This window comes from Parasteatoda tepidariorum, chromosome 7 (assembly GCF_043381705.1).
Source record: "Parasteatoda tepidariorum isolate YZ-2023 chromosome 7, CAS_Ptep_4.0, whole genome shotgun sequence".
Lineage (NCBI taxonomy): Eukaryota > Metazoa > Arthropoda > Arachnida > Araneae > Theridiidae > Parasteatoda > Parasteatoda tepidariorum.
Genome location: NC_092210.1, coordinates 6,040,476 through 6,058,343, shown reverse-complemented (window position 1 = coordinate 6,058,343; position 17,868 = coordinate 6,040,476). Strand labels below are relative to the sequence as shown.

At 27.1% G+C, this 17,868-nt stretch overlaps 1 protein-coding gene across 3 annotated transcripts in view; it reads right to left on the bottom strand.

Annotated features, from left to right (window-relative positions):
- Positions 1 to 17,868, bottom strand: part of LOC107440296 (peroxisomal Multifunctional enzyme type 2) — an 80,191-nt gene that overhangs the window by 36,616 nt on the left and 25,707 nt on the right. For 2 of the 3 annotated variants that reach the window (XM_071183013.1, XM_071183012.1), the window contains exons 10-19: positions 16,613 to 16,675; positions 16,468 to 16,530; positions 11,897 to 12,025; positions 8,074 to 8,334; positions 7,000 to 7,172; positions 5,415 to 5,484; positions 5,209 to 5,315; positions 5,010 to 5,096; positions 2,604 to 2,702; positions 1,748 to 1,886 (exon numbers count right to left, since the gene is read on the bottom strand). In XM_071183013.1, the coding sequence (XP_071039114.1) occupies positions 1,748 to 1,886; positions 2,604 to 2,702; positions 5,010 to 5,096; positions 5,209 to 5,315; positions 5,415 to 5,484; positions 7,000 to 7,172; positions 8,074 to 8,334; positions 11,897 to 12,025; positions 16,468 to 16,530; positions 16,613 to 16,675 (1,191 nt within the window). Of the gene's footprint in view, positions 1 to 1,747; positions 1,887 to 2,603; positions 2,703 to 5,009; positions 5,097 to 5,208; positions 5,316 to 5,414; positions 5,485 to 6,999; positions 7,173 to 8,073; positions 8,335 to 11,871; positions 12,026 to 16,467; positions 16,531 to 16,612; positions 16,676 to 17,868 lie in introns of all 3 variants that reach the window. The other variant, XM_071183014.1, reaches the window with a different exon arrangement.

Here is a 17,868-nt window from a genome sequence, read left to right as displayed (position 1 = left end):
AAAATAATTAATGTAAAAAAAAAAACAATTATTAACAATAAAAAATAATTTGACTGGGTCTGCAATCCATTTATGATACTAATACATCTGCATTTGAATTAACTTTGAAGAGGAAGAACTAATTTCGCTTTCTAATAATTGAGATTTAATTTAAAATTTTAAGAAAAATCAAATAATTTTGGATTGACATTTGATGCAATTATCCCACGAGAGCCAAAAAAGCTTTAAAACTATAATTACAATATTCTACATCTAATTTGTGTGAATTCAGATTTTCAGTATTAACTAACAAAAGAACGAGAAAAAGATCGAGACTGTTAAGTGTAGAAGATGATATGAGAGTAGCATTGTCATTTTTATGACCAAATATAAATGAAATTATCAAAAAACATCAAGCTCAAATTTCTCATTAAAAGTATTCTGATTATCAACTTGTAATTAACCCCTTATTAAAACACAGTTGTTTTCGTAGTACACATTTTATTTTACATTTAAAATTATCATCATAAACTATTTTACACAGTGTATTATAGGTAAGTAAACAGCTTTTAAACTTATTTTTTTCTTTGCGTGCCGTAAAATTTAAAAATTTTTAACAGGGTGCCGCGCCAAAAAAAAGGTTGAGAATCACTGTAACATAGATATATTTTCTGATTCAAATGAACAAAGGTAAAATATCCCTAATCAAGTGCAAAATAATACAAAACCATATCTGTTTCAAAATAACAAACAGAATTACGGTATCTAGTTATCGAAGGAAAAGATGTAATCGATTTGTTTTAATCTCTAATTAACAGGAAACACTATCAGAGATTCACATTGGATGAAGGGTATTCATTTCCACGTGAACCAATAAGGAAGCTTTAATCAGTTCATCTGAATCCACCCGTTACAGTAAATAACTGAGAGTTTGTCTTTTATCCTCCAATTCAACAGCTTAGTCATGCCTACTCTTCAATTTAGTATTAGAAAAAGTAATACGAGATTCCAACATTAACATCAGGGGAAATATTTTTAATAAATCTGTACAACTGTTGGCCCTTGCTGATGACACAGACATTATTGCTCGAACATTCATAAAAAGACAAAAGCTTTATTATATAAATCTATTTAAGATCAAGTTTAACAAATGCTTGGGAAACCTGGACCCTATCATGTACGGATGAGGTTATGTTGGATATCTTTAAAAGAAAGGTCTTGAGAAGTATTTTTGGAGGAATTAAAAAAAAATGATGTGTGGCAAAGAGCTTTATCTCTCATATAATGAACCTGCATTATTAACTTTATTTAACGAGAAAGAATAAAATGGGCAGGCTACGTTATCAGAATGAATGAAGATCATACCACAAAAAGAGTTTTCAATGCCAGACCAGTTGGCACACGAAAAAGAGGCAGGCCGAATTTGAGATGAATAGATGGCCTAGAAAAAGACCTTTTGGTCAGCAGGAAAAAGATTGTCCTGGAAAAACTTCTTGAGAAGGCCAAGGCTCACCCGGGACTGTTGAGCCACTGATGGTGGTGATGATCGCAGTAAAATTCTATGACTGACAAAGTTGATTTAATTCAAATATCTGATAACCAGAGAAATTTTAATGAATCTGTTGTTGGAAACTTGATGACAATAAACAACCATATACCACTAATCAGGCCAAGATGGTTTGCAAACTATCAGGCACTATATGCTCAAGCACAAAATACCAAAAATTTAAATTGAAATATTACATTTAAGAACAAAATTTACACTTACTCCAAATTGCGGCAGTTTTTCCATTTTGAAGAATATTCCACTCGTAAACAGCTTGTATCTTTTGTGCCAATTCTGGCATTTGCGCTAACTGATCAGACATAGTCTTGAAAATTAATTTACTTTTTAAGGCAGATGCAGGCTGCAAGTAAAAATGCAACGTTTTGCATATTAATATGTAATGTCATCAAAAACTAACATTTGGGCAATTCCATGGTGTTGGACGTGAAATGAACTAAAATTTCTTTGAATAATTTCATTTATGAACTATAAATTAAATTTAAAATGTTTAAATTTGCACTTGAAATACTTAGGTCACTATATTCTATCAAAAAATCACTTATTTTATAAAATCTGATAACAAAAAGTTCACATTAAAAGGATTTAACTGCAGGTGTCGGACATAAATCACACAAAATATATAATTACTTGGTTACGTATCCTTTAAATTCTGGGATTTGGTTTGGAATTTAATTTTAAATACAGATAAATTTTGAAGCTTACATTTAAATAAAGCAATTTAGACTGTTTTTAAAAATGTAATAAAATATAAAACTAGTTTTATATTATTTTATCTCGGTGTCAGAGGTAAATTTTTCGATGTCGGACATAAATTGTTCATTTTAAATGTAAATCAATAAATACAATTGTAAACACTGAAACTTATTCCAGTTTTTATTCTGATAATATTTTGAATTTTATTTAATTTAAATGCTTCCTTAAATTTAAGATGCTATAATTTTCTTGGTGCTATAATTTTTTCACCTTGTTTAATAATAAAAAAATTATTTTGAATTTTTCTTCATTTAGTTGACCTTACCATGGTATTGCCCATTTAATTTTAATAAAAGAAGCTTACATTGGAAGTAACTGGGCCATCTTGAAAGCTGGCGACTTTTGGGACACCCAATAAATCAATATAGCCACCTGATATAATCTTTTTACCAGTTTCTACACACTAAGAATAAAAATAGGAAAAATAATACATTTTATTAATGTAAAATAATAGCATATGTAAAGGTAATCAATTTGTTAAATTAAATATTATCAATTAGAACACATGTTGAATTTTTTAGGACTTAAAAAATAAATATGTGGAAAAAATTCATTAATTTCAAAATGAAATTAGTACTTTTTTTTAAATCTAAAAATAAGTTACGTTTCTTTTTTTCAAATTTAAACTTAAAATAACAAAATGACAATTAGTAAATCCTTTAGCGCCCACAATATTATTTTGGGACAGTTAACAAATATATCATAAGCTTATAGTACATATTTTACATATTTCAGTGTTTTCACTAATATATACATACTTTTNTCTCACCCATTTTTTTTCTATGATGAAAACACTGATATTTGATTAACAATTTTTGAATATTTACTTTTCAAAAAGTTTTATCAAAAACAATATGCAGCAATGGTTTGGTTAATCACGTAGAATTCTTAATTTTCAAGTCATACTCTGAAAACATCTTATCCATCTATATATATAACTTCTTGACTTTCTTCATTTTTCTTTTTTGTACTGTATTGTGCTATATATATATATAAAACACACAAAATATTAATGAAAAGCTGTGACTTCAGCTCAAATGGACTGATAATTAATAAGCTATTAAAGAAATAAAAATTATATTCTTTTAAAATATTCTTTACAAAATGAAAAGCTAGATTTTTTTTTATAATAATGTGTATAAATGTGTGAACAATATAAATCAAATTATCAAAATCAATTAACAGAGCTGTTACTTTAATAATTTTATTTTTGTAAAAAGGATCGTAGATTTAAAACATTTAGTTTAAGATCAAATTTTTTTTAACCTTCTTTAGAGATTTAAAGTAGAGAGCAATTGATAAATCTATAGAAGTTTTATTTAGAGTAATAAAATAATTAATTCTTTCCTAGATAACTTAAATCAGTGTTACTTTGTAACTTCTTTGTACAAAAATAAATAAAAAAGTAGATTATTTCAATACTTCCTTCATCTTCATCCAAAAAATTATTGTAACTTGAAAAAAATGTTCTTAAATGATTATTAATATAAATAGAATTGATATAATAGAGCATTTTCTATCTCAGAAAATATTAGTATATTATGGCAACTTTCCAATTTCATAGAACTGGCAAAATCAGGATCCTACCTGATGACTGTTTAGTTATTCATGGGTTAAACAAGCTTATATATATACATTCTAAATTTTTAAAAAGCAATGCTAAGATAAGTAATGAAAATTTATAATTGATAAGTAGGTAGGTAGGTACTTTATTTACGTCACATGCCGTTTTGATTTGTTCAAAAACTTCACTTCGAAAAAGATATAAATATTTTCTAACACATTGATTTGTATATTCTTAAATACAAGTACACAGAACTTGGTAGGAAATTTTTTAAATGAATACAAAAATATCACTGGATAATATATTGTTCTAGAACAGGGGTTTCCAACTTACATGCGGCCGGGGCCACAATTAAAAGCACCAATCAAATGGTGGGAGCAACTTTATCAAAACTTTATATAAGACTCTTTTATGTTTGTATGAACATAAAATATTACTGTTAGATTTTCATTAAAGGTTTTTTTAATATAAAAAGCAAAATAACAAGCATTACAAATAATGCCTGTTACAAATAAACTTAGTGACAAGATTTTTTTATTTTAAAATTAATTCTGTGATAAATTAACAATTTTTCGACTTTTTAGGAATTATAGCAACAACAACAACAACAAAAAATTCTCGAGCATCTGAAATTAAATTTTTTTTTCTTCTCTGCTCATGAGATTTTCAATTCAAGGAATTTAAATAAAAGATGATATTCATTCCCCTTTTTATGCATTTTAAAATTTACAAATGTAAATAATTTCTTCCAAAACGAGCGGTTTCAAAAAGTCAAATGGGAGAATTTCTTCGAGAAAATTTGTGATATGTACACGCTTAATTTTATTCACAAAATACAAAAAAACTAAAAAAAAAGGGCAACATACATGATTATTTTTGTATTTGAATATATTCTTGGATGCAAAACCTGAGAAATAAATTTTTTTTGCACCCTTAGTATGTTAAATTTCACAGAAACGAAGAAAGTAGGTTTTTTCAAATGAAAAAGTATTTTAAACCCATATAGATTTTTTTACGAAAATTGTCCACAAAAAAACGACAACTAATATATTTTAGTTCGTGGGCCACAGAAAAAGGTTTCAGAGGTCGCCAGTTGGTAACCACTGTTCTAGAAACAATGAAATTATAAATAAAACGAATGCTTACAGAACTTTCAAAATGAATCCTACTACCTTCCTTCCACATTTCTGTTCGTAAAGTGTGCCCAGGAATAATAGGATTGGCAAACCTAGCCTAGAACAAAAGATTATTTGTATTCTATTAAATGTATTCAAATTGGTCAGATATATAAATTTTGAATTTTCTTGTGGAAAAAGATATATCGAAAACTATATTTTGAACTTACCATAACAGATTTAAACATGTTGACATCATAATTAGCAAACTGTTTTAAAACATGTCTAGTAGAATAACCTAGAGAACAAAGACCATGCAGAATAGGCTCAGGAAATCCTGAAAATCAAATAATTTTATTTTGACAGTATAATGGAAAATGTAACAATAACTTAGAATATTTTAATAACTTTATAACTAATATTAAGTACATATTACCTCCCATAGCAGCAAAAGCTGGATCAATATGAATGGGATTTTTATCTCCACATAATCTGTAGAGAGCAGCCTAGTTATAAAGAAAAATATAAGAGAATTTTTTTAACACACTTAAAGTACTTAAAACATTATCAACACAAGAACTTTAAAAAAATTAATTTTACGTGGGACGAAAGGGGTTGAAAGTGACAGTTTTACGAGCTCGAGAGAGAGGATTTTTTTCTCAAGACCACATTCAATTGTCAAAGAGGTTTCAGAATAAAGCAGGAAAAGACAATTTCAGTTAATCATCTTTAATTAATTTCAGGATGCATAATGAACTTTTTCAACAAAAAAATAAGCACTTTTTAAGCACTTACAATATTTTAAGCACTTTAAAAAAAACTATCATATGTAGGATATGCACACTAATAAAAAAATTTTCTTTCCATTGTTGAAAGTTTTCATACATATTAAAAAAATACAAAATTATTTTCAAAGACCTTACATCAGGGATGGCGAACCAATGGCACGGTACGCAATACTTTGGGCACATCACCGATCACAATTGTTGTTACACTATGAATTGTTATTACACAAATGCTAGTACGCTATGAAGCATATGTCACAATTAAATTAAAATTCACAAAAACAAACAAAATAATAAACAATTATTAATAAAAAAATTAAAAATTAATACTAAACAAACAATTAATAATTGTAAAAAAACAAGCTAACAATAAATAACTAGCAAAAAAAAATCAGCAGTACTGCTTAAACTAACATCTTACAACCATAAGTTATTGGTCATCTAATCTACAACAACAGAAGTCACACTGATGTTAGCTTAAGTTGAATTACGTGTATAACTGAGACATTGCAAAATGTATTTTTTTTTCAATGTAAATAAAGAGTTTTGAGCTAATAGTATTTAGTATTATTATTTTCCCAATAATCATGAAATCAAAATTATTTGACGGCACGTCTGCGATTTCATTAAACAATTTTTTAGAGAAAATGGCACGTTGGTGTATAAAGGTTCGCCACCCCTGCCTTACATGATCATGATAAAATAACCAGTTTCTGACGAAGAATTCTTTTCTTCAGTATATAAGCTACCAAAAAAAAATTATACATAATTTCAAATATATTCAATATTGAGTGGCTCTTTCTATTTTTTAAATTAAGAATTATTTAATAATTTAATAATAAAGTTAATTATGTAAAAATTTTTTCATTCGAAATTATAATTAATTTAACTATTATTTAAAATGTTATTGATTGTATTTTTTAGATTTAAATAAAAGTTATTTATAAAAACATATTCAACAAAACATTAACAAGATCATCATTTTTATCAGCAGTAGTTTTCAAAGAAGCTACTACCTCATAAATTTATAAAATTGCAAAAGCTTTAATGTTTTGGAAATTGTTAAATTTAATTTTTTTATTTTTGGTTCATTGACAGTACCTCACAACCACTCGCATTAGAAAGAAATTTATACCATACCATACACTATATGATGCAGACTATTTTAATTCGATTAAGTGTGAATAATGAAAATTGAGAATTCACTGGAATGAATTTATCTAAAATGATACTGACCTGATCAACTGAAGTTTTGTTTTCCAAAACAGCATCAGGTTTCCTGTTGGGAGCAGATGCAACTTTCACGGCTTTATCAGTTGAACGTTTACCTCCAAAGTTACCGGCACCAACGAGAAAAATAGTCCACTCAGAACGCATCACTAGCTCATTTGATTCATTAAAAGTCTCAGCTAAAAACAAAAGTATTAACAAAAATATTAATAAAAGATTACAACACTATCAAAACTACAGTCAAACAATGCATTTTTAAAATTATTTTCGTTTAATAGCTCCATCATTCATAGCAAAATCATTTACATCTGGTACAAGTAACGAAAGTAAAAGGTAACATACCTTTATTTGTACTTCATTACTCTTTAAATGTGCACTTTTAATTGTTTTTTGCTTTACTTTTATTGGGAAAAAGTATAACTGTTTGAAATGAAAAATCTTTACTTTTCAAATACATTCCATTACAAGTAACGAAAGTAAAAGTATTGCCATGAATGTTCCTGGATTTTAAAAGACGCAACTTTAGATGTTATACTGCATTTAAAATAATGGTATAAAGTGGTTTCTGCATAAATATTTAGAAATAATAACTTTAACATTAAAATTTTTAAATCATGGTTCCCACTCAAATTCACAAAAGAAAATTCCCCGACTCTTCCAGGTATATCAGATAAATTTCAATGAAAATCGAGACCATATTTTCATCAGAAAACTTTGATTCTTTTATTTGTAATGGGAAATATTAAATTTTCTGTGTAAAAAAATATCATTAAATGAGGAAGAGAACATTTCAGTTTGACTAAAATGTGAAATTTTTACATGAAATAATTGTAATAGATGTTAGGATTATTTAACTTGAATCTCAGTAACTGATTACTGTTACGGACAATTTTAAGACTGGTCATTTTCCAGGTATGATGTAGAAATATTCCAGGTTATTGTAAAAAAATTGAAACTTTCCCTGATTTTTAGAGTTAAAATAAAATTCCCTTATAATTCCAGGTTTTCCCTGACCCGTGGGAATCTTGTTAACTTCATTAAATTTAACATATTTAAGATCATAATGAACAAGTTTAATACCTTCAACAATGGCAACAGCTCCAGAGCCCTTATCTAATATGTCAAGTAATCGGCACTTAGTTTTAAGCACAGCTTCTGGTTGTAATGGTTTGTAAAGTTCTAAGTACTGTTCACCATGCAGCAACTGAGAAAAAATTATTAGCATATCAAACAAGACATAACAGAACATGACAATAAGCACGAAAAAATTTAAATCAATACAAAAACTATGGGATAAGAAAAAATGGATATAATCTAGATTAGCTGATTGAAATGGATTCACTTAAACAATAATATTTCAAAAGAACCGAACTAGAACATGTAAATTAAGTTAAACAACATGATTTATATTTAAAAATGTAAAGAAGGCATTTCCCTCACGGCAAAAACTTTTTTTATATATGATAAAAAATAAATTTCATTAGTAAAACCAAAATAATAATTTAATAATACACTTAATGATTAAAATAATTTATTTAAATCATATTTAAAAAACCCAAGTTTTTAAAAAGTATTTGAAAAAGCATTTTTCCAATGAATTTTTGTTATGAATAAAATTGCGTTCATGATTTAAAATTGCGGACTGCATGACTTAAAGTGTCCTTTACTTATTAGGAAAACGAACTATGTAAAAAAGAAAAAACTCTATATTATCATTAAAAATCACTCTTTTTTTTGCATCTTTTCATTTTCTAGTACTCTCTATACATTTTTATCATTTAATTTATTTTTCAACTGTCGTTGAACAGCCGATCCAATTTTTTGGGTTTACGACTACTAATGTTCAACTCCGTAGCCTTGTAATTTTGAACTGAATACAGAAGTCAAGGGAACTCTTGGATCAAGTATAGGGAGAAATTTGCCTCCATGAAGGACTTTTTGAAGGAAATAACCCGCATTTGCATTACATGGAGAGGAAAACCACGAAGAGCTCCCATGGTTAGCATGACAGCAAGGGAATTCTAACCCACGATCCGTCTACCACTGAGAATATTTCATGTCAGCACTGTGGTCGATGCAAGCCGGATGCGGAATTTGTATCAAACAGTCATTGCTGGGATTCAAACCCGGTTCACCTCATTGGGAGGCAAACTCTCTATTCCTGAGCCACCTCGACCTTTTTCTTCATTTCATTTTAGAACCGTTGTTGAAAAGCCGACACAAATTTGAAGTTACGGCTACGAACGCCATAGCCTTGTAATTTTTAACCCAATCTAGAAGACAAAGGAACTCCAGGATCAAACATCGAGAGTTTTGCCTTCGTGGAGAACTTTTCCGAAGAAACTAACCCGCATTTGCGTTACATGGAGAGAAAAACCACGAAAACTTCCTACAGTTAGATGACGGCAAGGGGACTCTAATCCATGATTCGTCGATTCCACTAGCGATCTGCCCCAAACCCCCCAAGGCGAAATTAGAGGGAGGATAACGAAGGGGTAAGTGTGAATAGAAGACTTGACAAGAGTAATAGTCAACTGGAGGGGTTTAATAGGGGTTACTTTCAAATTTTGCTTGGCTTATTTGTAAGTAGCCAAGAACTNTTAATCAGTAACATTAACATTACTACATTAAATACTAACATTAAATCACTAACATTAATTACTAAATTTTTAAAAAGGAGAACCAAACATAAAACATAAAACAGTTTTCATTTCAAAGATATACATGGCACAATAAAAACAAAAAGAAAAGAGAAAAACGAAGAAAATTTATAAGTTTTATTAACTGCGCATAAGCTGCAAGTATATAGAATTCATAAAATAAGTTGAAATATTGAGAAATGGAAAATAATAAAAAATAACGACAAGAGGAAAATTAGAGATTATATCTTTTGCTTCCCGGAATTTTAATAATTTTTTTTTTAGATAATTAAAAAATATTTTTAATAACTTTCCTCTCCTGTCATTATTTTTCATATTTTCTCATAATTGAGAAATTCGATTAAAAGTGCTTTCATTGTTTTTAGTAGAAAAATATAGGCATTTCTGTAAATTAATTATACAACATATATCTATTTAAGTAGATTTTTTTAACATACCTTTAACACTAAAATTAATCTTTTTTAAGATTATGGCGTCTAACCTTCTTTGCTTGTTATGTTGTTTGGGCATTTGTGCTTGATTATTAGAAATTCAACAAACAGAGAGTTTTAAAAAAAAAAAATTCGAGATAGGCATGAATTAACCAAGCTGGTGTATTTTAAAATATCAATTACTAAAATATTTTTTCTCAAAACTTATGTCTTTTGTTTTCTGAAATGAAACTTATTAGATAAAGAGGTTTTCTAGATAAAGAGGTTTAAGATAAACAGGTTCAACTGTGTGTGTTTAGATATATATATAAGATCTACTAATAGATATATATATATATATTAGTAGATCTTATAAAATAGTCCAGTCACCTAAAGATGAAACACTTTACTCTATTTAAAATAGATATAAGACCATGAATTGTGTATCACATTTATCAAGGTAAAGGTAACTTCACTAATACTAGAGAAAAAGCTCTTTAAAAAATGAAAATGCTGATAGATAGATATATTTCAGTAGTTGATCTTATGAAATAGTCCAGTTATATGAAGATGTAACACTTTATTTGATTTCAAATAGATATAAAACCATATGTAGTGTTTATCACATTTATCAAGGTAATGGTAACTTCACTACCACTAGGAAAAATCCTCTTTAAAAAATGAAAATGCTGACAGCAATACAAAATTATATAAATTTGTGTCATTGATTTTATAAGATATACTTGTCATAGAATGGTGTACTATTACAGATCAAACGAAGTTTCATTTCAGAAAACAAAAGACATAAGTTTTGAGAAAAAATATTTTAGTAATTGATATTTTAAAATACACCAGATTGGTTAATACATACATTTAGAAATATTTAATTATTCTATTTTCCAATTGAAAAACAGAAGTTTCTGAAATTAATGTATATTTTATGTAATATAAAGTTTCTGTGATAATATTTTATGAAGGGACAACCATTTTCACTTATTACAGAAGTTAGTCTAAGAAGATTAGAATTATTAAAGAACAATTTGAATTTGCAGATGATTTCTCCCATTTAGCCTAGGAGAATTGAAATTTCTCCAATTATTTGCATTTTATTTCAAACTTACCTTTCTGCCACACAAAACCACAACAGTCTGGAATGTTCACTTATTTAAATCAGTTTTATTGAAATCACAATTAAAATCAAGAATTAAACCAACTGTTTTTACTTAATCACATAAATCAAATAATTTTTTAAAAAAATATTTCAATAGATTTTTTATTGATTTTCATAATTTTAAAATTCAGTTTAAATATATTAATGTGTTAATAAGTTACAATTATCAAAATTGCATAAGTACTTAGCATGAAATAAAATAGAGCACTTTTGAAAATTTTTCAAAATTATTGGAATTCAAAATTATTGTATATTTCATTGTGAATTTTTCAGAATGGAAACTGAGAATTAAGTGAAAGTTCAATGCTGTTAATAAATATAGATTTCTTAAATTAACTTTTAAAAAAAAGATCAGTGGAATTAATTTTGGGATTTTTTTTAATCTTTTTTTCAGTAGTTAATAATGGATACATTTCTTTTTCATTTTAAATAAACTTTAATTATATTTCTGCTTGTATGAAACAATTTTTAGTGAACTAATATAGTTTGAAATGTGTATTGTTGATTTATTTTTAATAATATTTAATGTCTTATGTAATCGAGTAACATAAGACATGTTAACTCGATTCTATGGTGGGGTACCGTTTCATAGATGAAGGTTGACATTGTCAGCTACCATCCCTACAGTAAGTTTCACAAGAAAAAGAAAATAGCAACTGTACCCGCTAAAGCATATAGAATAGCCTTATCCTGATCATAGCAGTAAGAGTCTGGATCAACAGGTGCTCTTTTGGAAACTTTAGGTTGAGCACCACCACCAGTGAGTGACTCCATCAATTGCACAGTTTGTTCTAAAAATAATAATAATAAATATATTTATGAAAAGAATGGAGTATTAAGACAACATTAATTCATAGCTTTAAAAAAATATAAACAAATGAATAAGAAACTGTCGAAATTGGGTGCCTTACGGATCGTGTTTTCATTATAAATGCAAACAACAATCTTGATCTCTTGATCTGCTCTACTTCCGGTTAGAAAGAATACAGCTGCTTACTACAGCTTATGCTGCAAGGTGATATTGATAATTTTATTTTTAATAAAAGAAATAAATTTTATAATTTCTTAGCTCAAATCTGAGTATTTTATAAGATATTATTGAGATTAAGTAATTCTGGAGAGTTTGAAGAGAAAATTTGTTTTAGTTATTTATAAATAAATTGCTAAAAAAATGCTAGATTTAGAAAGAGCTCGCTTTTTTGGCAGTTCTGATTTAGCCCATTTTTACTTGTTTATCACTGTTTGTTCTTGGTGCATGCCATGCACCATCATATGCAAGTCTTAGCTTATTGTTCGAGTTGCGATATTAGGTCCATTTTACAAAATAATTATTTAGGTTTAAATTTCGAAGTTGGAATATTGTTAACAAAGTAAAAAGTGTTGTATAACAATTCTTTTTTCAAATGACAATTCTTATGTCTTGAAATGACAGGCCTTTAAATGATGATTCTTATAACGATTCTTCATTTAAACACAAATAATAAATCAAGTAACAAATATTTGTATACAAGAAATACTACTCAAGAGAGTCTCAAAACACAAGGATCACGTTGTGAGCCAAATAGCTTCAAAACACACCACAAACGGTTACCCGGAAGTATAGGCAGTCAAGAGCTTGCAGCGATCCCTGGTGTAGAAAACACCATCCATATGGCACATAATTAAGTACCGTATTAAATACTATTATTAGTAAATGAAATGAATAACTTATTTAAAATGACAAACAGTTGAAAAATACACTTTAAAACAAAATACAAGCTTTGTCATAATAGTTTGAATTACATAGGTAAATAAAAAAAATACAATTTTGGTCAAAAATGGTTTTTATGAATTTAAGTATTTTAAAATACTCGTCCCAAATAATGAGAGTTGTGTTAAATTAAAAATCTAACCCCTATCTTACATTTTGATTACATTCAATTTATAAAATGCAAATTTTATTTAGTAAAGAAAAAAATATAATGCATACTTAAAATAAATAAATGATACAATTGGGTACTTGCACTTCAAAAAGACCTCCCATACCCACAGTCAACCTATGACGTCAACACCAGCTAATCTTTATCAGCAAAATGACATATTAAAGTTTAGCTAAGTATCTCTACATAACTCAGAACGTTTAATTAACTATAAGTTAATTAAATGCACATTTGTTGGAATATAATTTTTATTCGTCTACTTCTTTCACTTAACTTACATTTATTATTTGTTAATGTATTTTATTGTAACGGTGATATATTTTTGTCTTGTGTACCTGGCAACTTCGATGTCTAATTATTTGTTTATGTTCTACATGGCTTTGTGTTGAGTCTGTGTAAATATATAGTGCAAGAATTGAAATCTTTGAGAAAGAATCTTTATGGAAGAATTTAGAATGTGTCACTTAAGAGAATCGATACTTGACGGGCATGGCTTACTCAAAATATAATGGAAAGAACAGTTGCTAACGTAAACAAATGCCAAACTTCAACAACCAATAAGGATAGGGATACCCACACTAACTTACTTGCAGGTATCCAATTAAAGAAAAATTAACATTATTTAACTTTAATGAATTTGTAAGCAAACAAGTATTTAAATTTATTAATTTTGAAAAATGCAAATATGAGAACATTTTTTCATTAAAATTGAATAAACCATCTAGTTTATTCAGGATGTAGATATGAATCTTACAGTTTATGAAGCTATTTTCAACTCCAGTAGCAGTGTACAGGAAAAAAGAAATCTATCTTAACATCAACAACCTTTTAATTACATAAATTAATGAAAGTTAATCTTATTCCAGCATTTTAGTGAAAATCAGAATGCTAGTCAGCAGCTACATGTGTCTATTCATAAAAGAACAATTAAGAAACATTCTAATTAATTCAATGTAGAAAAAAGAAACAATGGCTTATTTGATGAAAGCTAAAGATAAATCTGGTTTGACACAGATAGGAATCTTTGTTGTGTCCCTTTAGAAACTATTCTTCTAATTACACAATAAAGAGATTTTAAGTTATATGAGTTGTTTCTAGAACAAGCTCCAGTAAAGAATACTTAACTATTGTTCTTTTTTCAAATCTCTGCAATTAAACGTATGTAGTTTCTACACCAGTATTATATATTAATCATTTCATTTATTTACTCAGAATTATATAATTATAAAGAGAGGATTGAAAATATATTAAATTTTTTTTAAATTTAATCTATTATTCCCCAAGCAGCAATTTTTTAATAATATTCTGTATGTAAATACAATATTGCCTCCAAATTTAAGGATGCTGAATCTCTAATGCGAGCAATTTGTACAATATCAACATGGGTTCACAGATATACTACAATTGGTAATAGTTTTTCCACTTGCACATTTAAGTGTAAGAAAAAACATTTAAAATTTATTATAATTTTTTTTTTACATTACAAATTTTCATTTTACAAAAAAAGGAGAGTCTAAATATGTTAAATCGTTAAGTAGCATTAAAATATGAGGATTCTCTTGTGAAAATCAGTAGAGTATGATATAGTGATGAGGAGGGAGTAGAGAGATAAGAGCTTTTAATATATTTCTTCCACATTGAATACTTTTATGCCATCAAATCAAGGATAATTGTCTCTAACATTGGAAGTAGATAAATATAGTACTTGACACGCTATGAAGACTTTGTCCCTCATTTTGTCATTTACTTTATTTCATGGCATATAATTTTTTAATTTGAAATTTCTTCAATTCTTTCTTCGATAAATGATATTTATTCTTGCTGTTAACTTTTTGGAAAATCACTAACATTTCAATGAAGTAATTTAAGGACAACTTTGAGCTCTGCACTCTCATGTGATTCTGTTAGATTAAAAAAAAACATTTGAATTTCTTGGTTTAAAAGCGGGTCTTTATTTAAAATATGATTTCTCTACAACTTTATCAAACTTGTTACGCCCTGTAAATATTAATTTTTGTAAGCAGCACCATTAACATTAATTGTTATATAAATAAAAAAAATACCTAAAAAATGTTGTTTGATATCTTTAAGTTTACTTTGAAAAGTTAGAAGATCCATATACTTTAAAGACAATAAACAAAAATTTCAAGAAAATTTTACATTAATAAAGATTATAAGAAAAGTATTCTGAAAACTTTTCTCTATTTCATTTTAAGCACTCAAAAAATAATTTTAAGCACTTTAAAAAAAGAAAATCATAAATAAGATATGAGCAGTAATAAAAAAAAATTCTATCGTTTAAAATTCTTAATTTACAAACATAAAATCAGTAAAACGCAGAAAAATTTTCCAAAAAATTTACATTATCATGATAAAATAACTACTTTCTGATGAATATTGCAGAGAAAATTATGAAAATCATGCTTTTTCTGCAATTTATGATGATAATCAATGACAAAAAATCTCTTTTTAAAATATAGAAAATTAAGCACTTTTTACAAACCCTGTGAAAAAATGCAATTTATGATGATAATCAATGACAAAAAATCTCTTTTTAAAATATAGAAAATTAAGCACTTTTTACAAACCCTGTGAAAAAAAAAACCACCTTTAACTTCTTCCCTTACCAATTTTTTTGAAGAAAAAAAAAGCAAAATATCAACATATTTCTTATATTATATCAACATATTTCTAATAAATAAAAGGAACTAAAACAAAACGCAATACAAAAGTCTTAAGGTGAAATTTAAATTTTTTTTATGTGTAAAAAGCATGAAATTTACCATCAGTTTACTATTCTGAGTTATCTTGGGCAAATTAAAAAAGTTAAATATTAATCTTTTTACATGATCACATCTTCATAATCTGAAAGATCCTCTGCATTACTTTCACTTTCATACTTGAACTCCCTTTTTTTAAACTGTTTTTTCTATGTAAATTCAGCAACCATCGTATATACAATCACCCAAACCACAAGTGCAGACGCACAATCCAACAGCAAAACTCAAAAACAAAACTTGGCAAACTTCCAATCACATCAAATTATTATTATTATTTTTTTGCTTTTGGCTAATTAAAAATGTGATAAAACAAATCACACTGACAAATTCTGTTATGTTGGAGTTTTCTCGGGATAATAAATATTTGGAATATATACATATCACAGTTAACTCAGGATAATCAGGGAAGTCGTTAAGGACAATTAAAAACTGTAAATAAAAAAGAAGCACTTTAAATACGCTATGCACCCTGATCATTATAATTACATATGATGAATCATACAACTTAAAGCAAAGAAAAACAATCAAACAAACCTTGAAGGTTACTAGGGTTGCTAAAGTCAGTCATGTCGGTAATGGAAGACCAATTGTCTCTCACTAAAACATTAAGTATTGAATTAGAATTTTGGAAAGCATTAATTAAATTTAAATAATAAAAATACTTAAATAACAGTTTTACCAGCTTCAATAGTTAAGGTACTTGGAGGAATGAAAGCTTTTCCAATGGATCGCTGCCACTGGTCTACACATAAATAAAATAAATAAATAAAATAAACGTTTCGTAAGCAAAACTGAATACAATCAATAAAGTTTATCTATACAATAAAAAAATCTACTAACAAGATTGCCACTCAAATGTAGAAAAAAAAATTTATGTGTTTTCCCTGTACATACTATACATAATATATTAAGAGGGAACAAGAAATCGCTGTGCTCTTGTGTGAGATATATTAGGCTAACTATACTAGTTTTAATAGTTGGAAAAACTTAAAGAAATAAGGAACAGCTTAACTTACTTAAAACAAATAATGCTATAGCAAATGAAATAGTTTAGAATAGCAGAAATATCATCCTTAAATATCCCATAGATTACATTTTGAGAGGTCATCATTTTTTAAAAGATGAAAATAAGAAACAAAATTCCCAGTTTGTAAAGAAAAAATCAAAATTCAGTGAATTTTCCCTGTTATTTTAGGTGATTTTTAAATTCCCTGTATTTTCCAGGTATTCCATATTCTCCCTGTGTAGTGGCAACCTTGATTAAGAGCCAAAGAAGTATTAAATTTTTTTTATATTAAGATATTCATTGTATCAAAAATTAAGTATGGGCATCTTAGACATCCAATTTTTGAAGGGGACAAAATTAAAATAAACACTTCCAATAATTTTTAAAATTTCATACAGGAAAAACAAATTAAGTAAACGGATAATAACACCTGCAACTATTTTTATTATTAGTCTGAAACATTAGAGGAGATATTTTGAAAAGTATAATTATTAAGTATGACACATACCTACTATCCCACACACTAATGACCCCCACAAAATCAATTCAGACATATAACGGATTCACACAGACATAAGGTTTTTTTTTTAAAAAAATTTATGTCACAGTATTATATAATTTTTTATTGTCTGAAAATATTCATATAACTATGATTAAAATAGAACACATTATTATTAAAATAGAATAACTAAAATTACATTATGATTACACATTATGATTAAAGTAGAATAACTAAAATGAATTCTAAAAAAAAAATACAAAAAATAGTTAAAAACTAATGTTTTTAAACAAAAAATTGGTGTATCATAGTATTGAAATACTTTCTAAATAAAACATTTAACTTAGTGATAAAATTTTCTTTTCGATTTGAATTTTTTCATTAATTTTTGGTAACATACATAGAAGAATTTATTCCATAAAACTTATTC